Source organism: Glycine max, chromosome 18, assembly GCF_000004515.6.
Source record: "Glycine max cultivar Williams 82 chromosome 18, Glycine_max_v4.0, whole genome shotgun sequence".
Classification (NCBI taxonomy): Eukaryota; Viridiplantae; Streptophyta; class Magnoliopsida; order Fabales; family Fabaceae; genus Glycine; species Glycine max.
The window spans coordinates 55,918,737-55,934,651 of NC_038254.2; the positions used below are offsets into that span (position 1 = coordinate 55,918,737).

The 15,915-nt window shown below is 35.1% G+C and overlaps 3 protein-coding genes and 3 pseudogenes across 7 annotated transcripts; 5 read left to right on the forward strand and 1 right to left on the reverse strand.

Annotated features, from left to right (window-relative positions):
- Positions 1-162: 162 nt before the first annotated feature.
- Positions 163-5,331, reverse strand: LOC100789484 (ultraviolet-B receptor UVR8). Of its 4 annotated transcripts, none has more exons than XM_003552563.5 (9): positions 5,171-5,331; positions 4,539-4,802; positions 4,047-4,240; positions 3,910-3,957; positions 3,094-3,166; positions 2,698-2,869; positions 1,078-1,509; positions 814-1,005; positions 163-477 (listed from the first exon to the last, which is right to left on the reverse strand). In XM_003552563.5, the coding sequence occupies exons 2-9, from the start codon at positions 4,789-4,791 to the stop codon at positions 417-419; spliced, it is 1,425 nt and encodes a 474-aa protein (XP_003552611.1). In that variant the 5' UTR covers positions 4,792-4,802; positions 5,171-5,331; the 3' UTR covers positions 163-416. The 4 variants fall into 4 exon arrangements, with proteins under 4 accessions (XP_003552611.1, XP_040868131.1, XP_006602966.1 ...); XM_041012197.1 differs by having other exon boundaries at positions 4,938-5,317; XM_006602903.4 differs by lacking the exon at positions 5,171-5,331 and adding an exon at positions 4,355-4,410 and having other exon boundaries at positions 4,539-4,668.
- A 676-nt stretch (positions 5,332-6,007) lies between these two features.
- Positions 6,008-6,705, forward strand: LOC113000226 (receptor-like serine/threonine-protein kinase NCRK). Its single transcript, XM_041011860.1, has 2 exons — positions 6,008-6,155; positions 6,392-6,705. The coding sequence occupies exons 1-2, from the start codon at positions 6,008-6,010 to the stop codon at positions 6,703-6,705; spliced, it is 462 nt and encodes a 153-aa protein (XP_040867794.1).
- On the forward strand, positions 6,032-8,320 carry LOC100818542 (receptor-like protein kinase FERONIA; annotated as a pseudogene).
- On the forward strand, positions 8,225-9,283 carry LOC121173980 (probable receptor-like protein kinase At5g59700; annotated as a pseudogene).
- Positions 9,284-9,703: 420 nt separating this feature from the next.
- Positions 9,704-11,152, forward strand: LOC100819616 (receptor-like protein kinase FERONIA; annotated as a pseudogene).
- Positions 11,153-11,304: 152 nt separating this feature from the next.
- Positions 11,305-14,420, forward strand: LOC100527784 (uncharacterized). Of its 2 annotated transcripts, none has more exons than NM_001250412.2 (8): positions 11,305-11,522; positions 12,264-12,417; positions 12,520-12,639; positions 12,748-12,791; positions 12,916-13,041; positions 13,548-13,632; positions 14,027-14,083; positions 14,172-14,420. In NM_001250412.2, the coding sequence occupies exons 2-8, from the start codon at positions 12,286-12,288 to the stop codon at positions 14,247-14,249; spliced, it is 642 nt and encodes a 213-aa protein (NP_001237341.1). In that variant the 5' UTR covers positions 11,305-11,522; positions 12,264-12,285; the 3' UTR covers positions 14,250-14,420. The 2 variants fall into 2 exon arrangements, with proteins under 2 accessions (NP_001237341.1, NP_001386544.1); NM_001399615.1 differs by having other exon boundaries at positions 12,273-12,417.
- Positions 14,421-15,915: the final 1,495 nt, after the last annotated feature.

Here is a 15,915-nt window from a genome sequence, read left to right on the forward strand (position 1 = left end):
TTGGAACCTTTGTTACTGAAAGTTCAAAGTTGATTCTGGTTAAAAAGCAATGCACATCATCAATGTGCGGATAACCTTTCAACAAGGAGAATTGTTTTGTCTTAGATTAAGAAATATACAAAAGTAGAAACTCATCTACAGTAGCTATGCACAAGATAAAAGTAGCTAATCAACATAACTGGAGTCTCGTTTAAATCAAGAGTTATTCAGAATGTTTACGATGTTCACCCTACAAGAGTTAGTGATCTGTTGATTCGATATGGACAAATTCATTGTCTACGTAGCAAGTGATTTCTTGCTTGCGTCAATCGTGCGATTGCTTTTGTTCAATAATGACGACATTCCCCTTATGAATACTTGTATCATACAACATGAGTATACATAAATAATTACTAATACTAACTTTATATGCTTAGTCAGATTTTACAGTTCATCTCCTCCTTTTGTTCAAGAGCTCCACCAGCAAGCATATACTCTCTGCCATGAAGTTATTGCCACAACATTAGCATTTCATTCATTGAGAAAATAACAAAGCAAAAATGTGAAATAAAAATGAAAGGGGAAACACTGTATCATAATAGGTGCCAGCATTTACTTTAAAGAAACATTTAACAGGAAGCCCCAACTCAATACAAGAATATGTCCAGTTTTACCATAAAATTTTATGCTCTTCCACCAACCCTGACAATTGTTTTTCCTTCCAACAATGAATTATAAATTGTTGACTAATAATCTTTGCCACATCCCAATAAAGTTAATGATACTCTAATTGAGTTGCAGTTTATTTAAAAATCATAAACAACACCCATATACCTAAGTCTTCCACAAAGGCGCGCCAAAGCATCTGATCCAGTTCTATATGCAATATCCTCAACCTTAGCAGCATTAGATAAAGTCATACTATCTGCAAGTACAAACTCGCATAACTCCTTTAATGAATAAGCATCAGTCAACACAGCTGAATGACCACCACCAGCAGCTAGTTTCCGAACCTCCCCAACACACCTGTGATTTAGTAACTTTAACATAAAAGCCCATGTGATCAAGAAGAAGTCACTTCAAGTTACTAATACATACCAGTCAATTGGTGATGGATACCAAGCATATGTACATTTCTCATTTGCTGCCTGACCATAATTATTGTAACCCCATCCATGAATTCGACCATCACTCATAGAGATAAGGGTGTGAGAATACCCACATGCAACAAGTTGCACACCTTTAGGAACTACTAAAACTGGAATGTTTCGGAAAAATGTCTGAGAGTCATTAGCAACACACGAGAATAATCCAGTTTGGGGGCCAAGCCCTAGCTGCCCAGACCGACCACCACCCCAGGCATAAAGTGCTCCTCCCTGAGTTACAGAACATGTGTGTACACCGCCACATGCCACGTCCTTTATGAAAATACCATCAAGGGTAACCACCCTCCTTGGCAGTAACTCTTTATCCCCATACTGGAGTGAAGAATGCCCAAGCTGGCCCATATTTCCTAGCCCCCATGTGTAGCTGCAAGATCCAAGGACAAAATATAACAAGTGATGAAGTATTATCACAAGCACTCAAATTTAATAACAAATTATTGATAATACTGCTTATGGATCCCCAAATACATATAACCAGAAGAAAATCCTTACATGGCCTGGAAAGATACATGTAAGTATGAAGAATCCATATATCAAATAAGCAAAAGGAACTAAACAAAGATTGAGACCTTCTGTGCAATGAGAATACACACATATACCAGGTAGAAGAGACGAGAGGGGAAAGGAAGGAACCCAAAAGTTCTACACAAATTCATCAGGATAAGGTTTACTAATATAGATTTGGACTGCAAAAGAAAACTTTTAAATATTTAGAATAGTACACATCTAGCTTTTAATACCTACCCCCTGCCTCCCAACCACAAGCACCCTCATTAAATCCTAGGTTCACAGTTGACGTGCAAGATTGGAAGGAACAAGATCAATGAAGAAAAAGAACCACCATAAAACAGTCAAATATCACAATAGTAAGTGCTAATAGCAGCACCATTAAGGGAGGCTTGAAAGTTACAACTGTGTCAAGCAAAGACAAAGTAATGGTCCTTGCCAATGTTATGATTTGGAATAGAACACATGATACCACCTAAGAAAAGATGTAGGAACTTGAGATCTCTGTCTCAAGAATAAAACAAAATATTAACTCCAGTCCTGTAACATGTGAATATTCTTTTTCATGAATATTACTAACAATTGCCACTTCAGGGTGGGGGCCTCACTGTAAGCAAATTACACCTATTTATGAATTATGATGCATGCACATATGTTATACAACAACAGCAAACAACAATGAAAGCCTTATCCCACTAGGTTTTAATGGAGCTATGCCTATTAAAAAACATAGCAAAAACCACAATTGCAAGTCAATAGAATGAAAAACCTTGCCGCAGACATTTTCAAACAGAACCTACATAAAACTAGGGACACTCAATGTATAATATAAAATGGTTGGCTCCAGGTATGTATAACTACAGTCAACTAGAGTTTTTTTATGTATAACCAAGCCAAGGGAATAGAAACTTGCATAATAGATGCAGCATTTCCATTGCATCTTGTCTCCTGATGTGAGATTCCCTAATGTGTCATGCGGAAAACCACAATTCTCATGCTTAAATTTATAACTATCTCCATCTAGTAAGTCCTTCAAATCACTTACACCTCGCCCTTATCAGAAATGACTGCTGTGTGGTACTCCCCGCATGACACTTTGGCAATCTTCACAAGCTCAGGGGCTTCATCAAGGAATTTAGCATAAGAACTTATAATACAAGCCCCCTGTAGTCCTTCACAAGTAACACCTCGGCCAAGTTGACCATATTCATTGTAGCCTGGTTTATGGAAACAGTGAGAAAACCCTGATTAGTAGGTGGCAAGAAACCCCCCTTTGTAAGTGCTCAAGTTTTCTTTCCTACATTTAATGCTGTATAAATTTATAAATCTTCATCCATGTCGATCAATAAAGGCAATCCTTGACAAAAAATTTACAAATCATATATAAATAATATAATTTTAGAAAGAAAACTGTAAACAAAGAATGAAATTACTGAGTTACCCCAAGCTTGTAGTAGGCCTTCCTCAGACAAAGCAACCACATGGACAGCTCCACAGGACACTTCACGAATAATCTGCAAGTGTAATCATATAAATGATGGGAAGATAGGAAGTAAGCAAAAACAGACAGAAAATTGTAAAAGAATCCTATTCCATCATTTAAAAATTGTATCCCTATTAAAAAAGGAAGAGAAAATAATCATTTTACTTTGCATTTAATAAAATGAAATTAAACTCTACAAGAATGGATTCACTCATATATCATAATTCCCAGCAAGGCTACAAAGAAATTAGGCAAAAGGAAATGTTATGAAATAATTACATTCACTAAAGCAATTGCATCGACCAAAGGAATATATTTTGTTCGTAGTGAAAAAAAGACTCTGAGCATATTACAGAGTTTAGAAGTAAGATATAAACTATATAATAAGACAATGTTTAAAAATAAAAACTTAAAATCATTGTTAGGCATGGCAATAAATCATGAGTAACAAATATGCAAGAGAAGAAGTATCTAGTATGCAAATCCAATCAACAATCAGATGTGATGGCATGGTTGACTCTCGAGAAAAAAGGCAAATGAGAAGATGAAGCTTCGAAAGAGTCCATTCTAAGTATACTTTTCCTTTGTCTTTTTGACTCCTCTACACCTTGTCATGGACAAATAGCAGTAGGTATGTACTTAGGTCTATTTACATCTAAATAAGCCAAATAATAAAAAAAAAAAATACAATCAAATAAATGACACATAATTTGTTTAAGTCGTCATGAATATACATGCAAATACGTGAGTAAGTGCTCAAACATATATACTTACAGTATTAGGTTTGAATGCCCCCCAGAACAACCTTGGAAGATTCGACCCCTGGAATACAAACAATATATTGAAGAAGAAAAAGATGGAGTGTTTTTGACATATTAAGAACATTGTATTAACCCTTTAAAAGGTATTACCTGATTTTGCCCCCACACCCAGAGCCTTCTTGTGGAGATGGTACCGTCATTTTCATGAGGTTCAGCAATGCAAGCAGAACAATGTGCTCCACAGGATACAGATTTTACAAACTCTGACTCTAATTGCTTTACTTTTTCTGGAAGTTTCCTTCGCTCCTCAGTTCCATCACCCAATTGACCAAAGTCATTAGCCCCTAAGATATGGGATATGTGCATCAGTCTCAGACACTTAGCACTTTTGTGTTTCCTAATCATTTGTAATATACACTATTAATAATAACAAACAAACAAACAACTAGATTGTGTACCTCTAAAGTACAAATAATTCATTAGAAATTTATTTATTCAGTATCCCTTTGAGTGCCTAAATAACACAAGCACGGAATAAAAATCAGGCGAGGCAAACAGTCCCAACACTACAAAATACAGTACTTGAACGAATGCATGAATGAACAATGAGTAAAACACACAAGAGAGTAAAAAAGTCCAAACCCCAAGTGAAGAGTGAGCCATCAGAGGCTATCGCCGCCGTGTGCTCCCGACCACAGGCAACATCCAACCAGCGCGCATTGGTGCCAGCCGGACACCCAAACAGCTCAGGAGGAAGCTGTTTGGGAATCCTCAACTGATCCTCTTTCCCCTTTCTACCTGTCTGCCCTGATTGATTGTACCCCCACACATAAATGGCACTCTTCCTTGGAACACTCACGGGTCGAATGGTCCCAAAAATTGCATCAATATCCATAATTTGTTTACCTTAACATACAAAGACCAATAAGAGCAATTTGTAACAAACAACAACTAAATGGAAACAAAGTCCAATAATATTTCAATGATTAAATTAAACCAACGAAAAGTAAAAAATAAAAATGAAACTGAATTTGATTCTACCTTCTATATTATTATTCTAGTTTAGTTTCTAGGAAATTGGGGGGGGAAATAGCAGCAAATAGAACTCTGGTAATTAGGATGAAAAAATGAAAGAAGCTAAAAAAGGGAACGATTGAAACGAAGAAAGCTGAAATTTAGGGAAATATGGAGTGAGAAGGAAAAGGGAGAGGATAGGGTTCGAAATCCATTGCAATTGAATGAATGAGAGAGAGAGAGAGAGAAGCGTAGGATACCTGAAAATGAATGGGTGAAAAATGAGAAGGAAAGAAAGAAGAATGCTTAACGCACGCAAATGAAGAACAGAACGGTAGACTCAGAGGCAGTGGCGGGTATCAAACGCTTTTTAGGAGACTTTTCCGGTTTTTAGAAAGTAGTAAACAACAATAATAATACAAGAGCTGTGCCATCAGTTTTCTCGCGGATATTAGGAAATCAACCAACAACTTTGATAGCAGACTAATTCAAAGAAATGTAATTCTTAAGGATTCAGAACATTCATAATTATAAAAAATTAATAAGACATTTATCTTTGATTTTTTGAAAAATAAGATAAATAAAAAGTAAAATTACATTTTTAGTCTCTCAATTTATCTTTAATTTTGATTTTAGTCTCTTTTTAAAATTTTATCTCATCTAATAAAAACATAACACATGATTGTCAACATTCATTTGCAACCTCAACGTTCAATTCTAGATTGGGAGATCAAAATTATGTGATTGAATAAAATAGAGGAACAAAATTAGTCAATAATTTTAAAAGAAAATCAAAATTAAAATTAAAAATAAATTGAGGAACCAAAAATATAATTTTACCTTAATAAAATTTAGTTTCTTTTAAGTGTTGTTTTTACGTTCATAATGACTAAAATTTTTGAAAGAATTCTTTAATGTCAAGAAGAAATCTTATTTGATTGACTTATTTCATTGGGTATTAATCCTTTTATAATTACTAATCACGTCAAATATAATTATTTCTAAAAGGTATTTCAATTTAACCTAATCACATGCCATGCCATTAATTCTTACAAGTGAAAGATTAGGTATTGAAGTATATAAAGGTTGTCTTGAGCATGACGATGCTTCAGAATATAGAGTTGCTCTGCCAGCTTCGTCACCCTAATATTGCCTCTCTTATAGGATTCTGCAACCATAAAAAAAAAAACAAGATTGTTGTGCAAGAGTACATCTCCAATGGATCTTTAAGTCAACACCTACCAGGTGGGGATTTGGAAGCACTGTCATGGAAGAAAAGGCTAGAGATCTGCATATATAGGAGTAGCACGTGGACTACACTACCTTCACGCTGGTTTCAACCTTAGCTTAAGGGAGCACGTTTTATGTCAAAGCCAAAACCAATTCAAGTAAATCATATTGTGAGTAATATTATATTTTGTGAGCTTACTCTCTGCAATGAATGTTTGTAAGTTAAACTAAGCTATTACTTTCACTTATAGGTACTATTGGCTACATAGCTAGGGAGTCTCACAGGTATGGTATCGTCACAGACAAAACTGATGTTTTCTCATTTGGTGTGGTTCTACTGGATGTTGTGTGGGGAAGAAACTATCTTTATGACATAGCAGGGCTACATGAAGCAAGTGAAGAAATTCTAGAGAAGTGTGTTATAATAGCAAATGAAATTGCGGAGAAGCCTATTGAGGAGAATGGTGATCCGAATATCAAAGGAAAGATTGCACCAGAGTGTTGGCGAGTCTTTATAGATATCGCCAAAAAATGCCTGAAGATTGAACCACCATGGGAGAAGTAGAGGTGGAACTTGAGCATGCTCTGTCGTTGCAGGACAGGGTGTGCAGTTATAAATCTAACCAATAAAATTTATTTATTATGTAATAAAATTAATTAACCCCACCTTATTATTAATAATTTATTGTTATCCTTTTTTTTCGTACTAACCCCACCTTATTATTAATTGAAGGAAGCTATTGAGAAAGCTCCACTTCCATATTGAATACATGCACAAAAGCTGTCTTAATTGACCATTTGATATATGCCCAATGGATTTAGAGGTAGGAAAGCAATCTGGTAGAGGAAAAGGTGGGAGATCAACGTTGGAGTGGCACATGTTGGAACAATGTTTCTCAAATGTTTTGGGGACACAAGTTGATCCCAGAAACAGTATCCAACAGTAATTCAAGAGTTGTGCCATCAATTTTCTATTGCTGATATTAGGAAATTAACCAACAACTTTCATCAAAACAGACTGATTGGATATGGAGGATTTAGTAAAGTATATAAAGGTTGTCTCCAACATAACGATGCTTCTGATTATACGGTGGCAGTGAAACATTTTTTAGTGGAATACAAGTGAACAACTGTTCAAGAGTGAAATAGAGTTGCTGTGCCAACTTCATCACCCTAATTGTGTCTCTCTTATAGGATTCTGCAACCACAAAAATGAGAAGATTATTGTGTATGAGTACATGTCCAATGGATCTCTAGATCGACACCTACGTGGTGAGGACACAGAAGCATTGCCATGGAATAAAAGACTAGAAATCTGCATCGGAGCAGCGCGTGGACTACACTACCTTCATGCTGGAGCCAAGCGCACCATCATTCACCGTGACATTTGTGTTGCAAACATTCTTTTGAATGACGACATGGAACCAAAACTCGCAGGTTTCGGCCATAGCATACAGGGAGCACGTTTTATGTCAAAGCCAAAACCAATTAAAGTAAATCATTATTGGGGTAATAGTACTATTTTTTATGAGGTTACTCACTGCAATGAATTCTTACGAGTTAAACTAAGCTAATACTTTCACTTATAGGTACTTCGGGCTATATGGCTAGGGAGTATTTCAAGGACCATGCTGTCACAGATAAATATGATGTTCACTCAATTGGTGTGGTTCTACTGCATGTTGTGTGTGGAAGTAACCATTTGATAATGCCAACAGAACATCTGGAGAATGTCTTTGAGGAGAATATTGATGCGAATATCAAAGGAAAGATTGCACCTGAGTGTTGGCTAGTCTTTAAAGATATCACTCAAAGATGCCTCTTGTACGAAGCAGATGAGCGACCAACAATGGGTGAAGTGGAGGTGGAACTTGAGCGTGCTCTGTTGTTACAGGAACAAGCAGATATCACGAACACCAATGGCCATTATACCTGACTGTCCAAAACCATTAATCCCCTGGGGTGAAACTGTAATCCAACACACAGTGATATTGAAGAAATGTTTTGTATGTGCAATTGTGGGTCAAAGTAAGGGCCTTTGTTCAAAAAGCTCCCCAACAATTCTCCAAATGTTGGATCGGTATATGGGTGGGGAAGAAGTTGTACTTAGCAGAGGCTTCGCAGGTTCTATAAGAGTCTCTTTTGTTGGATTAATAAATATATGATTTTTATTTGTTGAAGTATTGATAGTGCTTTGGGAATACGTAATTTTCCTTGCTTTGAATCACTATGCCCTTTATGTACAAAATATCAAACTTTTTTATTGGTGAGATTCTCTTCCTCATTTCATTAGGAAAGACTATTTTTAGGAATAGGTTGGGGATTGTGTCTCTCTCATAGGATTCTGCAGCCACAAAAATGAGAAAATTATTGTGTATGAGTACATGTCCAATGGATCTCTAGATCAACACCTTGAAGGATCTATAGATCGAGATTTACAAGGTGGGGACATGGAAGCACTGTCATGGAGGAAAAGGCTAGAGATCTGCATAGGAGCTGCGCGTGGACTACACTACCTTCACGCTGGAGCCAAGCGCACCATCTTTCACTGTGACATCAAACCTTGCAACATTCTTTTGGATCACAACATGCAGCCAAAACTTGCAGGTTTCAACTGTAGCATACAAGGACCACATTCTATGTCAAAGCCAAAACCAATTCAAGCTAATGTTGTTGGTAAATATTTTTTTTATTTAAAAGCTTACTGTGATGAACTTTTGTCAGTTAAACTAAGCTAATACATTCACTTAGGTACTTTTGGCTACACGGCTATGGAGCATATTATTGATGGTACAGATAAATGTGATGTTTTCTCATTTCGTATGGTTCTACTAGAAGTTGTGTGTGGAAGGAAATATTTAATACACCCAAGAGAAACAGAATTTCTGGAGAAACCTATTGAGGAAAAAAATTGATCCGAATATCAGAGGAAAGATTGCACCCGATTGTTGGAAAGTCTTTAAAGATATCATTGCAATTGTAACTGCATTTTCTCGTAATTACTCGCAATGTAAAGGTTTATTTGACTCACCGCGATCACAACTGCAATTTAAAACCATGGCTACGACTATAAGATATCATTTTTTTGTGTCCAGAGTTTTTAACGTTTTCTTTATACGTTATTATTAAAATCAAGTCAGCAACCACGTTTAATATGTGAAAAAGTAAGGAAAAATATTCTCGGAATTTACTTTACTAATTTCTTCAACTTATTTATGAATCCAAGTAAAGGCCCTTGTTCAGAAAGTTTCCCCTTAGGCCCTAACCTTTTCCTTAGTCATGTTGTGTAAAGTTGAACTTTGTTATTTTGTGGAAATGAACCCACCTTATTAATTGAAAACTGAAGGAAGCTACTGAGAAGTTATCTATGTCCACCCCAACTTAGATAATGAATGCACAAAAGCTGTCCTCATTGACCATTTATTTGATAATTTATGTATTAGTCCAATTAATGTAAGAAAAAGGAAGCAATCTCGTGGAGAAGGTACTACACATTTTCATCTCTAGTTTCTTACGAAACCGCATAAATGAAGAAAAACAGGACAAGCTTAGTTGCAAAGAATTGTGTCAGAATTTGGAACTATGTTTCTGAAATGTTTTGGTGACTCAAATTCTTGTCGGAGACAGTATCCAACAGTAATAGAAGAGCTGTGCCGTCATTTTTCTTATGCTGATCTTAAGAAATCAACGAAAAGCTTTGATAGAAGCAGACTAATTGGACATGGAAGATTCGGTAGTGAATTATATAAAAGTTGTCTCCAACATAATGGTGCTTCTGATTATACAGTTGCAGTGAGGCGGTTCCAAAACCACTGTGTCGAACAGTTTAAGAGTGAAGTGGAGTTGCTCTGCCAGCTTCGTCACCCAAATATCGTCTCTCTTATAGGATTCTGCAACGACGAATATGAGAAGATTGTTGTGTACGAGTACATGTCCAATGGATCTCTAAATCGACACCTACGAGGTGAGGATACTGAAGCACTGCCATGGAAGAAAAGGGTAGAGATATGCATAGGAATATAGGAGCAGCAAGTGGACTACACTACCTTCACACCGACACTAACAACATTCTTTTGGATGATAACATGCAGCCAAAACTCACAGATTTCGACCTTGGCGTACACGGAGCATGTTTTATGTCAAAGCCAAAACCAATTAAAGTAGAGAATGATATTTATATGGGTAAATAATATTTTATTTTATGAGCTAACACTCACTGCAATTTTTGTCACTGAAAATAAGCTATTACTTTCACTTATGTCTTATAGGTACTTGTGGCTACATGGCTTTGGAGCATCTCAGGGAGCATATAGTCACAGATAAATCTGATGTCTACTCATTTGGTATAGTTCTACTAAAGTTGTCTGGGGAAGAAACTTTTATGGCATGGCAGCAAGAGGAAAACTTGGCTGAAAATCTGTTGAGAGAGAAACTGATCCTGATATCAAAGGAAAGATTGCACCAGAGTGTTGGCAAGTCTTTATAGATATCACCCAAAGATGCTTGAAATTGGTGAAGTAGCTAGCTAGATATCACATTAATCCCCTATGCTGATTATAACTTACTTGTCCAAAACCAGTTTTCCCATGGAGTGAAACTGAAGAAAAATGTACTAATATTTACCCGTTGTTAGCCTTATCTAATAATGTCATCAAGATGGGAGTTTAAATTGTTCAAACCTGTCTGATTTCTAAACTTTGCTTTGCAATAGCTTCAGCTAGTTGCTTGCAAGTTGAAGTAGGTCATGACAGGCAAAGTAAAAAAAACATAGGACAGAAAAATGCTCATCTTAATTCTTAAGAGAAAGATTCACCATAAAAGTTTGGCCACAAACCCCTTTGGCCTTCACAAAGTAAACAAACTTACGAGATAATTTATTCGAAGTTTGGAAACTCCATATATCAACTTATTTATGAATACAATTAAAACTGGTACGGTGTGGTACCATCTGTAGATTTCTTTTTTATAGTCTCTTGGAAGGTTATATGCGCATTTTAATTTGTTTCTTAATAATTTTAAAAACATTTTAAAATGCTTAATACTTGTATTCAATGATTAAAATATTAGGAAGCAAAAGATTTAAAATATTTAAATGATTTTAATATAATAATAATAACATGTGAAAGATGAGATAATATCGGGAGTGGGTGGTTGGGTCTGAAGTCTGAACAAACAGCCTGAAACGACGACTTTCCAACACGTCCGGAAAAGAAAATAGGACAGAACATATTGTATAATAATAATAATAAAAAACAACAGACAAGTTTGTTGTTCCTGTTCTAATCTCTGGACCATGTCATACAACTGAATCTAATTGCAATTCCTGTGAGCCGTGGCAAAGCTTTTGAATTTAGTGCCTCTCCTCTCTGTTTACCCTTCCAGGTATTCTTCTTACTTTATTTTTCTCAACGCAAAAACTGGTTGGTTCTTAATTATGTTTCACTTTTCTTCTTGATTCTGGCTCAAAGCTTGCTTTTTTGTCTTCTCTTGTTAGTCAAACTTAGTCTTCTTTTTAATTTGTTGTTTTCTGAATTGTTGTTGGGTTGTTTCTGAATCTGATCTCGAGATTAGTGTGGGGCAAAAGTTTTTCTGATATTTCCCAGCATCTTCTTTTTTGTATTGCAAATTAATAACTTGTTCTACAAAGATTGAGATTTTAGGGGGTGAAATTAGATGCTAGGTGCATACAGTTCTTTAGGTACTTGTGTGGTTGTTCGCCAATTAGAATTGAAGTTTTACCTCACTAATTTGTATTGATCTATAATGCAAACTTTTACTGTATGAATCTGACTGAAAAACAGGACTAAAAACACTTGAGAAATTGTATCTTTGTTTTGTCTGAGATTTTATTGTCTTTGTATTTTACCCAATCAAATTACGAAAAGGGAACTTTTGAAAGATCTCACATTTATTAGTTCAGACATAATCTATGAACAAGAGTGTACCTGTATGAAATTCGGGATCATAGTTCAAAAGGAAAAATAGAACTGTCTAGGGACATTAGGAGAAAATATGACTGATGAGTTTTTTTTTTCTTATTCTTAAAAATAATTGGTAGATTAAGATTATTCTTCCTCCTTGTCATATATATCTTACTTTATGTTTACTTGTTATGTTGTAAAGATATTGCAGATACAGCAAGATCATGAGTGGGACTTCGGAAAAGAAACTTGTAAGAATCGATGTTAGTTCTGATACTGTATGCCCATGGTGCTTTGTTGGCAAAAAAAATCTAGACAAGGCCATAGCTGCCTCCAAGGATAAATACAACTTTGAGGTATAACACTCTCCTCTTGTCTCCCTCTATGTTTGTGTGTGTCTTAGAACCAAATATGTCTGGCATTTCCCATGTTAATTTGCTGTTTAACTGAACTTTCAGATAATATGGCATCCCTTTCAACTTAGCCCTGATGCCCCTAAAGAAGGCATTGACAAGAGGGAGTATTACAGAAGAAAATTTGGATCTCAATCAGAACGGATGGAAGCTCGGATGTCAGAGGTTTATGTCTAGTCGATCACTCTTTGTGCCATCATTGGTTGTGTTGTTTATATTTCTTCCCAGCAGTGAATTTTGATCAAGTCATAATGTTAATTTGGTATTTGGCAGGTGTTCAAGAATGTTGGCTTGGAATATAGCTTGTCTGGACTCACGTAAGATTGAGCATGGTTTTACTATTCATCAATGGATAAACTTCTATAAACCATTTCAGAAGTAGTGTTCTGAAGAAGAGTTCTCTCACTGAGGTTCAGCTAACATTGTTTTGATTATCCACAGGGGAAACACTATTGACAGCCACAGGCTTATATATTTTGCTAGGCAGCAGGGTCTTGACAAGCAACATGATCTAGTTGAAGAACTTAACATTGGCTATTTCACACAGGGAAAATACATTGGTGACCAGTAAGTGCCTTTTTTTCTGTGATCCTTTAGGTTGTTTGCTCAATTAATGGCACTTTACTGTATGGATTTTTGTAGCTGAATGTTTTGCTTTTTTACAGATCAATGACTATGTAATATGAATACTCACTTGACACTTCTTTTTTTTGTTTCTTTGTGGTTGAATATCTCTCTTTTTTTTTTTTTTACACACTGCTTATGGAATATTTAAACTGCCAGCTGATTTCTTTAATGGAGGTTCGTTTAAATATTAAGATTCATATATTAACAAGAACAATAAAAGTCTTATCTTACTAGGTGAAGTACTGAGGTTCATGTGCTATATATAATAAATCTAAAGACCAATAAAGAGGAATTAAATGTTCAGTATGAAAAAATGGGGCCATAGAAAATAGGATAATAGGTGGTCTTTTGTGGTAGGACATACAGGTATTGCAGGACATTTATATGTCTTCAAATTTAGTTCCGAAAATGACAGGCATTAATTATCATTTTCAATTTGTGTGCAGTAAGTTTCTTCTGGAATCTGCTGCAAAGGTTGGTATAGAAGGAGCAGAAGAGTTTCTTAAGGACCCCAACAATGGTTTGAAGGAGGTAAATTATTTTTATAAGCAAACTCCTTTATTCGGTTTCTAAATTCAAATCATAACTAAAACATGTTGTATTGTATTGATATTTGAATCATTAGGGGTTCTAACCTTCTAACTTAATTATAACCTTTTATAAATTTAAATAGCATACCGAAGCGTACAGGTTATGTATACCCCCGCGTACCAATTCTTCCTAAGGTTGCAAACCCAAACCCGTACCGCATATTGGAGCATACTGCAAATTATGTGACTATGCTTCTAAGTTCTAGCTTCAAAATGCTTAATGTATTCTCTTTTTTTGGATGTTAACGTCAAAATGTTAGTATGATCTTTAGTTGTTAGGCAGTCACAAAATGGCATCAATGCTGATCTTGCTTTCCATGGCTCTATAAACCTAGGTTGAGGAGGAGCTCAAAACTTACTCAGGAAACATTTCAGGGGTTCCATATTACGTGGTAGGTGTATACAATGTTGAAAAACCCTGTTTGTTTTTTCATATTCATAATGATAAGAACCGAAGTGACTGACTTATTCACTTGGCAGATTAATGGGAATCACAAGTTGAGTGGTGGACAACCCCCTGAAGTCTTCTTGAGAGCTTTTCAAGTTGCTACAAATTAGAATTTCACCTTCTCACATTTTCTGCTTCCCTCTATAAGAATGAAACCTTGGAAATAAAAAGTTGGCCATTCACTGCTTTATAATACTCTATCAAATGTGAAACTTGTATGGATATAATGTAAGACAATATTCATAATTCATGTCTTATATAATTATATCACCGTTTGTGTCTTTGAACGTGCACCGGATGCAACCATAATAAATTGAATGACTTACTATTTAATTGGCATTGCAGTCAATCATCATTGTTTATATATTGCATGTAACTTTTATACCTATGCTAACCAAGCTTCTCTTCATTTGTCAATCATCATTGTTGTCAGCTCAATATTTCTGTCCTAGGTGTAATTGGACTTTTTTAGTGCATTAAATGGATAGCTTTTAACATGTTTTCAGTGTTTGATAAAAAAAAAAAATTATAATAGAACGAGGAGGAAATATCATTATTGTTTTCATTAATATTATAAGAAATATAAGTAAAAAAATAATTAATATTACATTGAAAAACTAAAATAATAATTATTTTGAGATAAATTGTTTTTTTACATAATAATTATATAATTATAATAGAACGAGGAGGAAATATCTTTTCTATTATCGTTACCATTTCTTCTGAAATCAAAATAATTAAGTACATTTGCCACGGGTTGTCTCTTTGAAGAGAGTTGTTTCTTCTTGTTCTCCCATGCCCATTCTCTTCTTCACTTGTCACACGAAGGTTTTCCTTGCTCTACATTATCTTGTGTACTTTACAAATCCGCTCAACCTTTTCACATTTGGCAAGTGTTGCTTAGATAAATTTCTTTTATAGAAGAAAATAAAAGACAAAATGAATTAAATTTCTTTAAATTAAAATCAATGAATGTACCTTAGATTTTGAAAAAAGTTAAATAAGACAAAATTGATCAAAATTGAAGTGCATAAATTAACTTATAAAAAAAGTTTAATTTATGTTACATTGTTGTTTTCTTTTATAAATATTTGTGGAGAAATTTATCTTAAAAAAATTCTAGTCTAATTGCAAACCTAACTATATTAACTTTTTTTCTTTTTCCTTGTCCATTTCATATACTGCTTTATTATTTTTCACACCTTGTGAGAAATGCTATGCTTGGTTTAGCAAAGAATCTCAATTCCCGTCCAATAGTACCATTCGGAGACAACAGTAAGATATCACAATTAGACACTGTTTAGGAGCGTGTTTACTTTATCGTTTCAAATGTTTCTGAGCACGGAGGTCGAAACCGACAATCCAAACATGCACATAGTCTTGCATGCTTTTATCTGTGGTGTTTAGCATAGGATAACTTCTTGGAGCTTTGTGATTATCCAATAGTTAAAGTTATTGTTCTATTGTCATTGTAGTCACTTATTCAAGGGTTTTTGGCCTTTTCCTATTTCCTTGTTGATTAATAACATTGATCTGCCCTCAAATTATATTGAGGGTCAAGCACATATACTCTTTAGCGTATTCAGATTTTCATTTTACCCTTTTACTAAAACGAACAAATTTTAGCCTAGATAATGCTTCAGCATAGGTCTTGTTGCTTCCAATAAATTCACGTCTTTAAGCTTTTAGAAATACCACCTTGACACTGTTCACTGTTGCTAAAAAAACACGTTAAAACAGCATTGCGCTAATGAAGAATTTATTTGGATGAAAATG

Coding starts and splice junctions, on each gene's coding strand:
- LOC100789484 (XM_003552563.5), bottom strand. CDS start 4,791: ATGGATATTGATGCAATTTTTGGGACCATTCGACCCGTGAGTGTTCCA. Junction 3,958..4,046: donor GGGTGTGGGGGCAAAATCAG/GTAATACCTTTT, acceptor TTTGTATTCCAG/GGGTCGAATCTTCCAAGGTT. Junction 478..813: donor CGCCTTTGTGGAAGACTTAG/GTATATGGGTGT, acceptor ACTTCATGGCAG/AGAGTATATGCTTGCTGGTG.
- LOC113000226 (XM_041011860.1), top strand. CDS start 6,008: ATGACGATGCTTCAGAATATAGAGTTGCTCTGCCAGCTTCGTCACCCT. Junction 6,156..6,391: donor TTTAAGTCAACACCTACCAG/GTGGGGATTTGG, acceptor TTTCACTTATAG/GTACTATTGGCTACATAGCT.
- LOC100527784 (NM_001250412.2), top strand. CDS start 12,286: ATGAGTGGGACTTCGGAAAAGAAACTTGTAAGAATCGATGTTAGTTCT. Junction 12,418..12,519: donor AGGATAAATACAACTTTGAG/GTATAACACTCT, acceptor CTGAACTTTCAG/ATAATATGGCATCCCTTTCA. Junction 13,042..13,547: donor GGAAAATACATTGGTGACCA/GTAAGTGCCTTT, acceptor ATTTGTGTGCAG/TAAGTTTCTTCTGGAATCTG.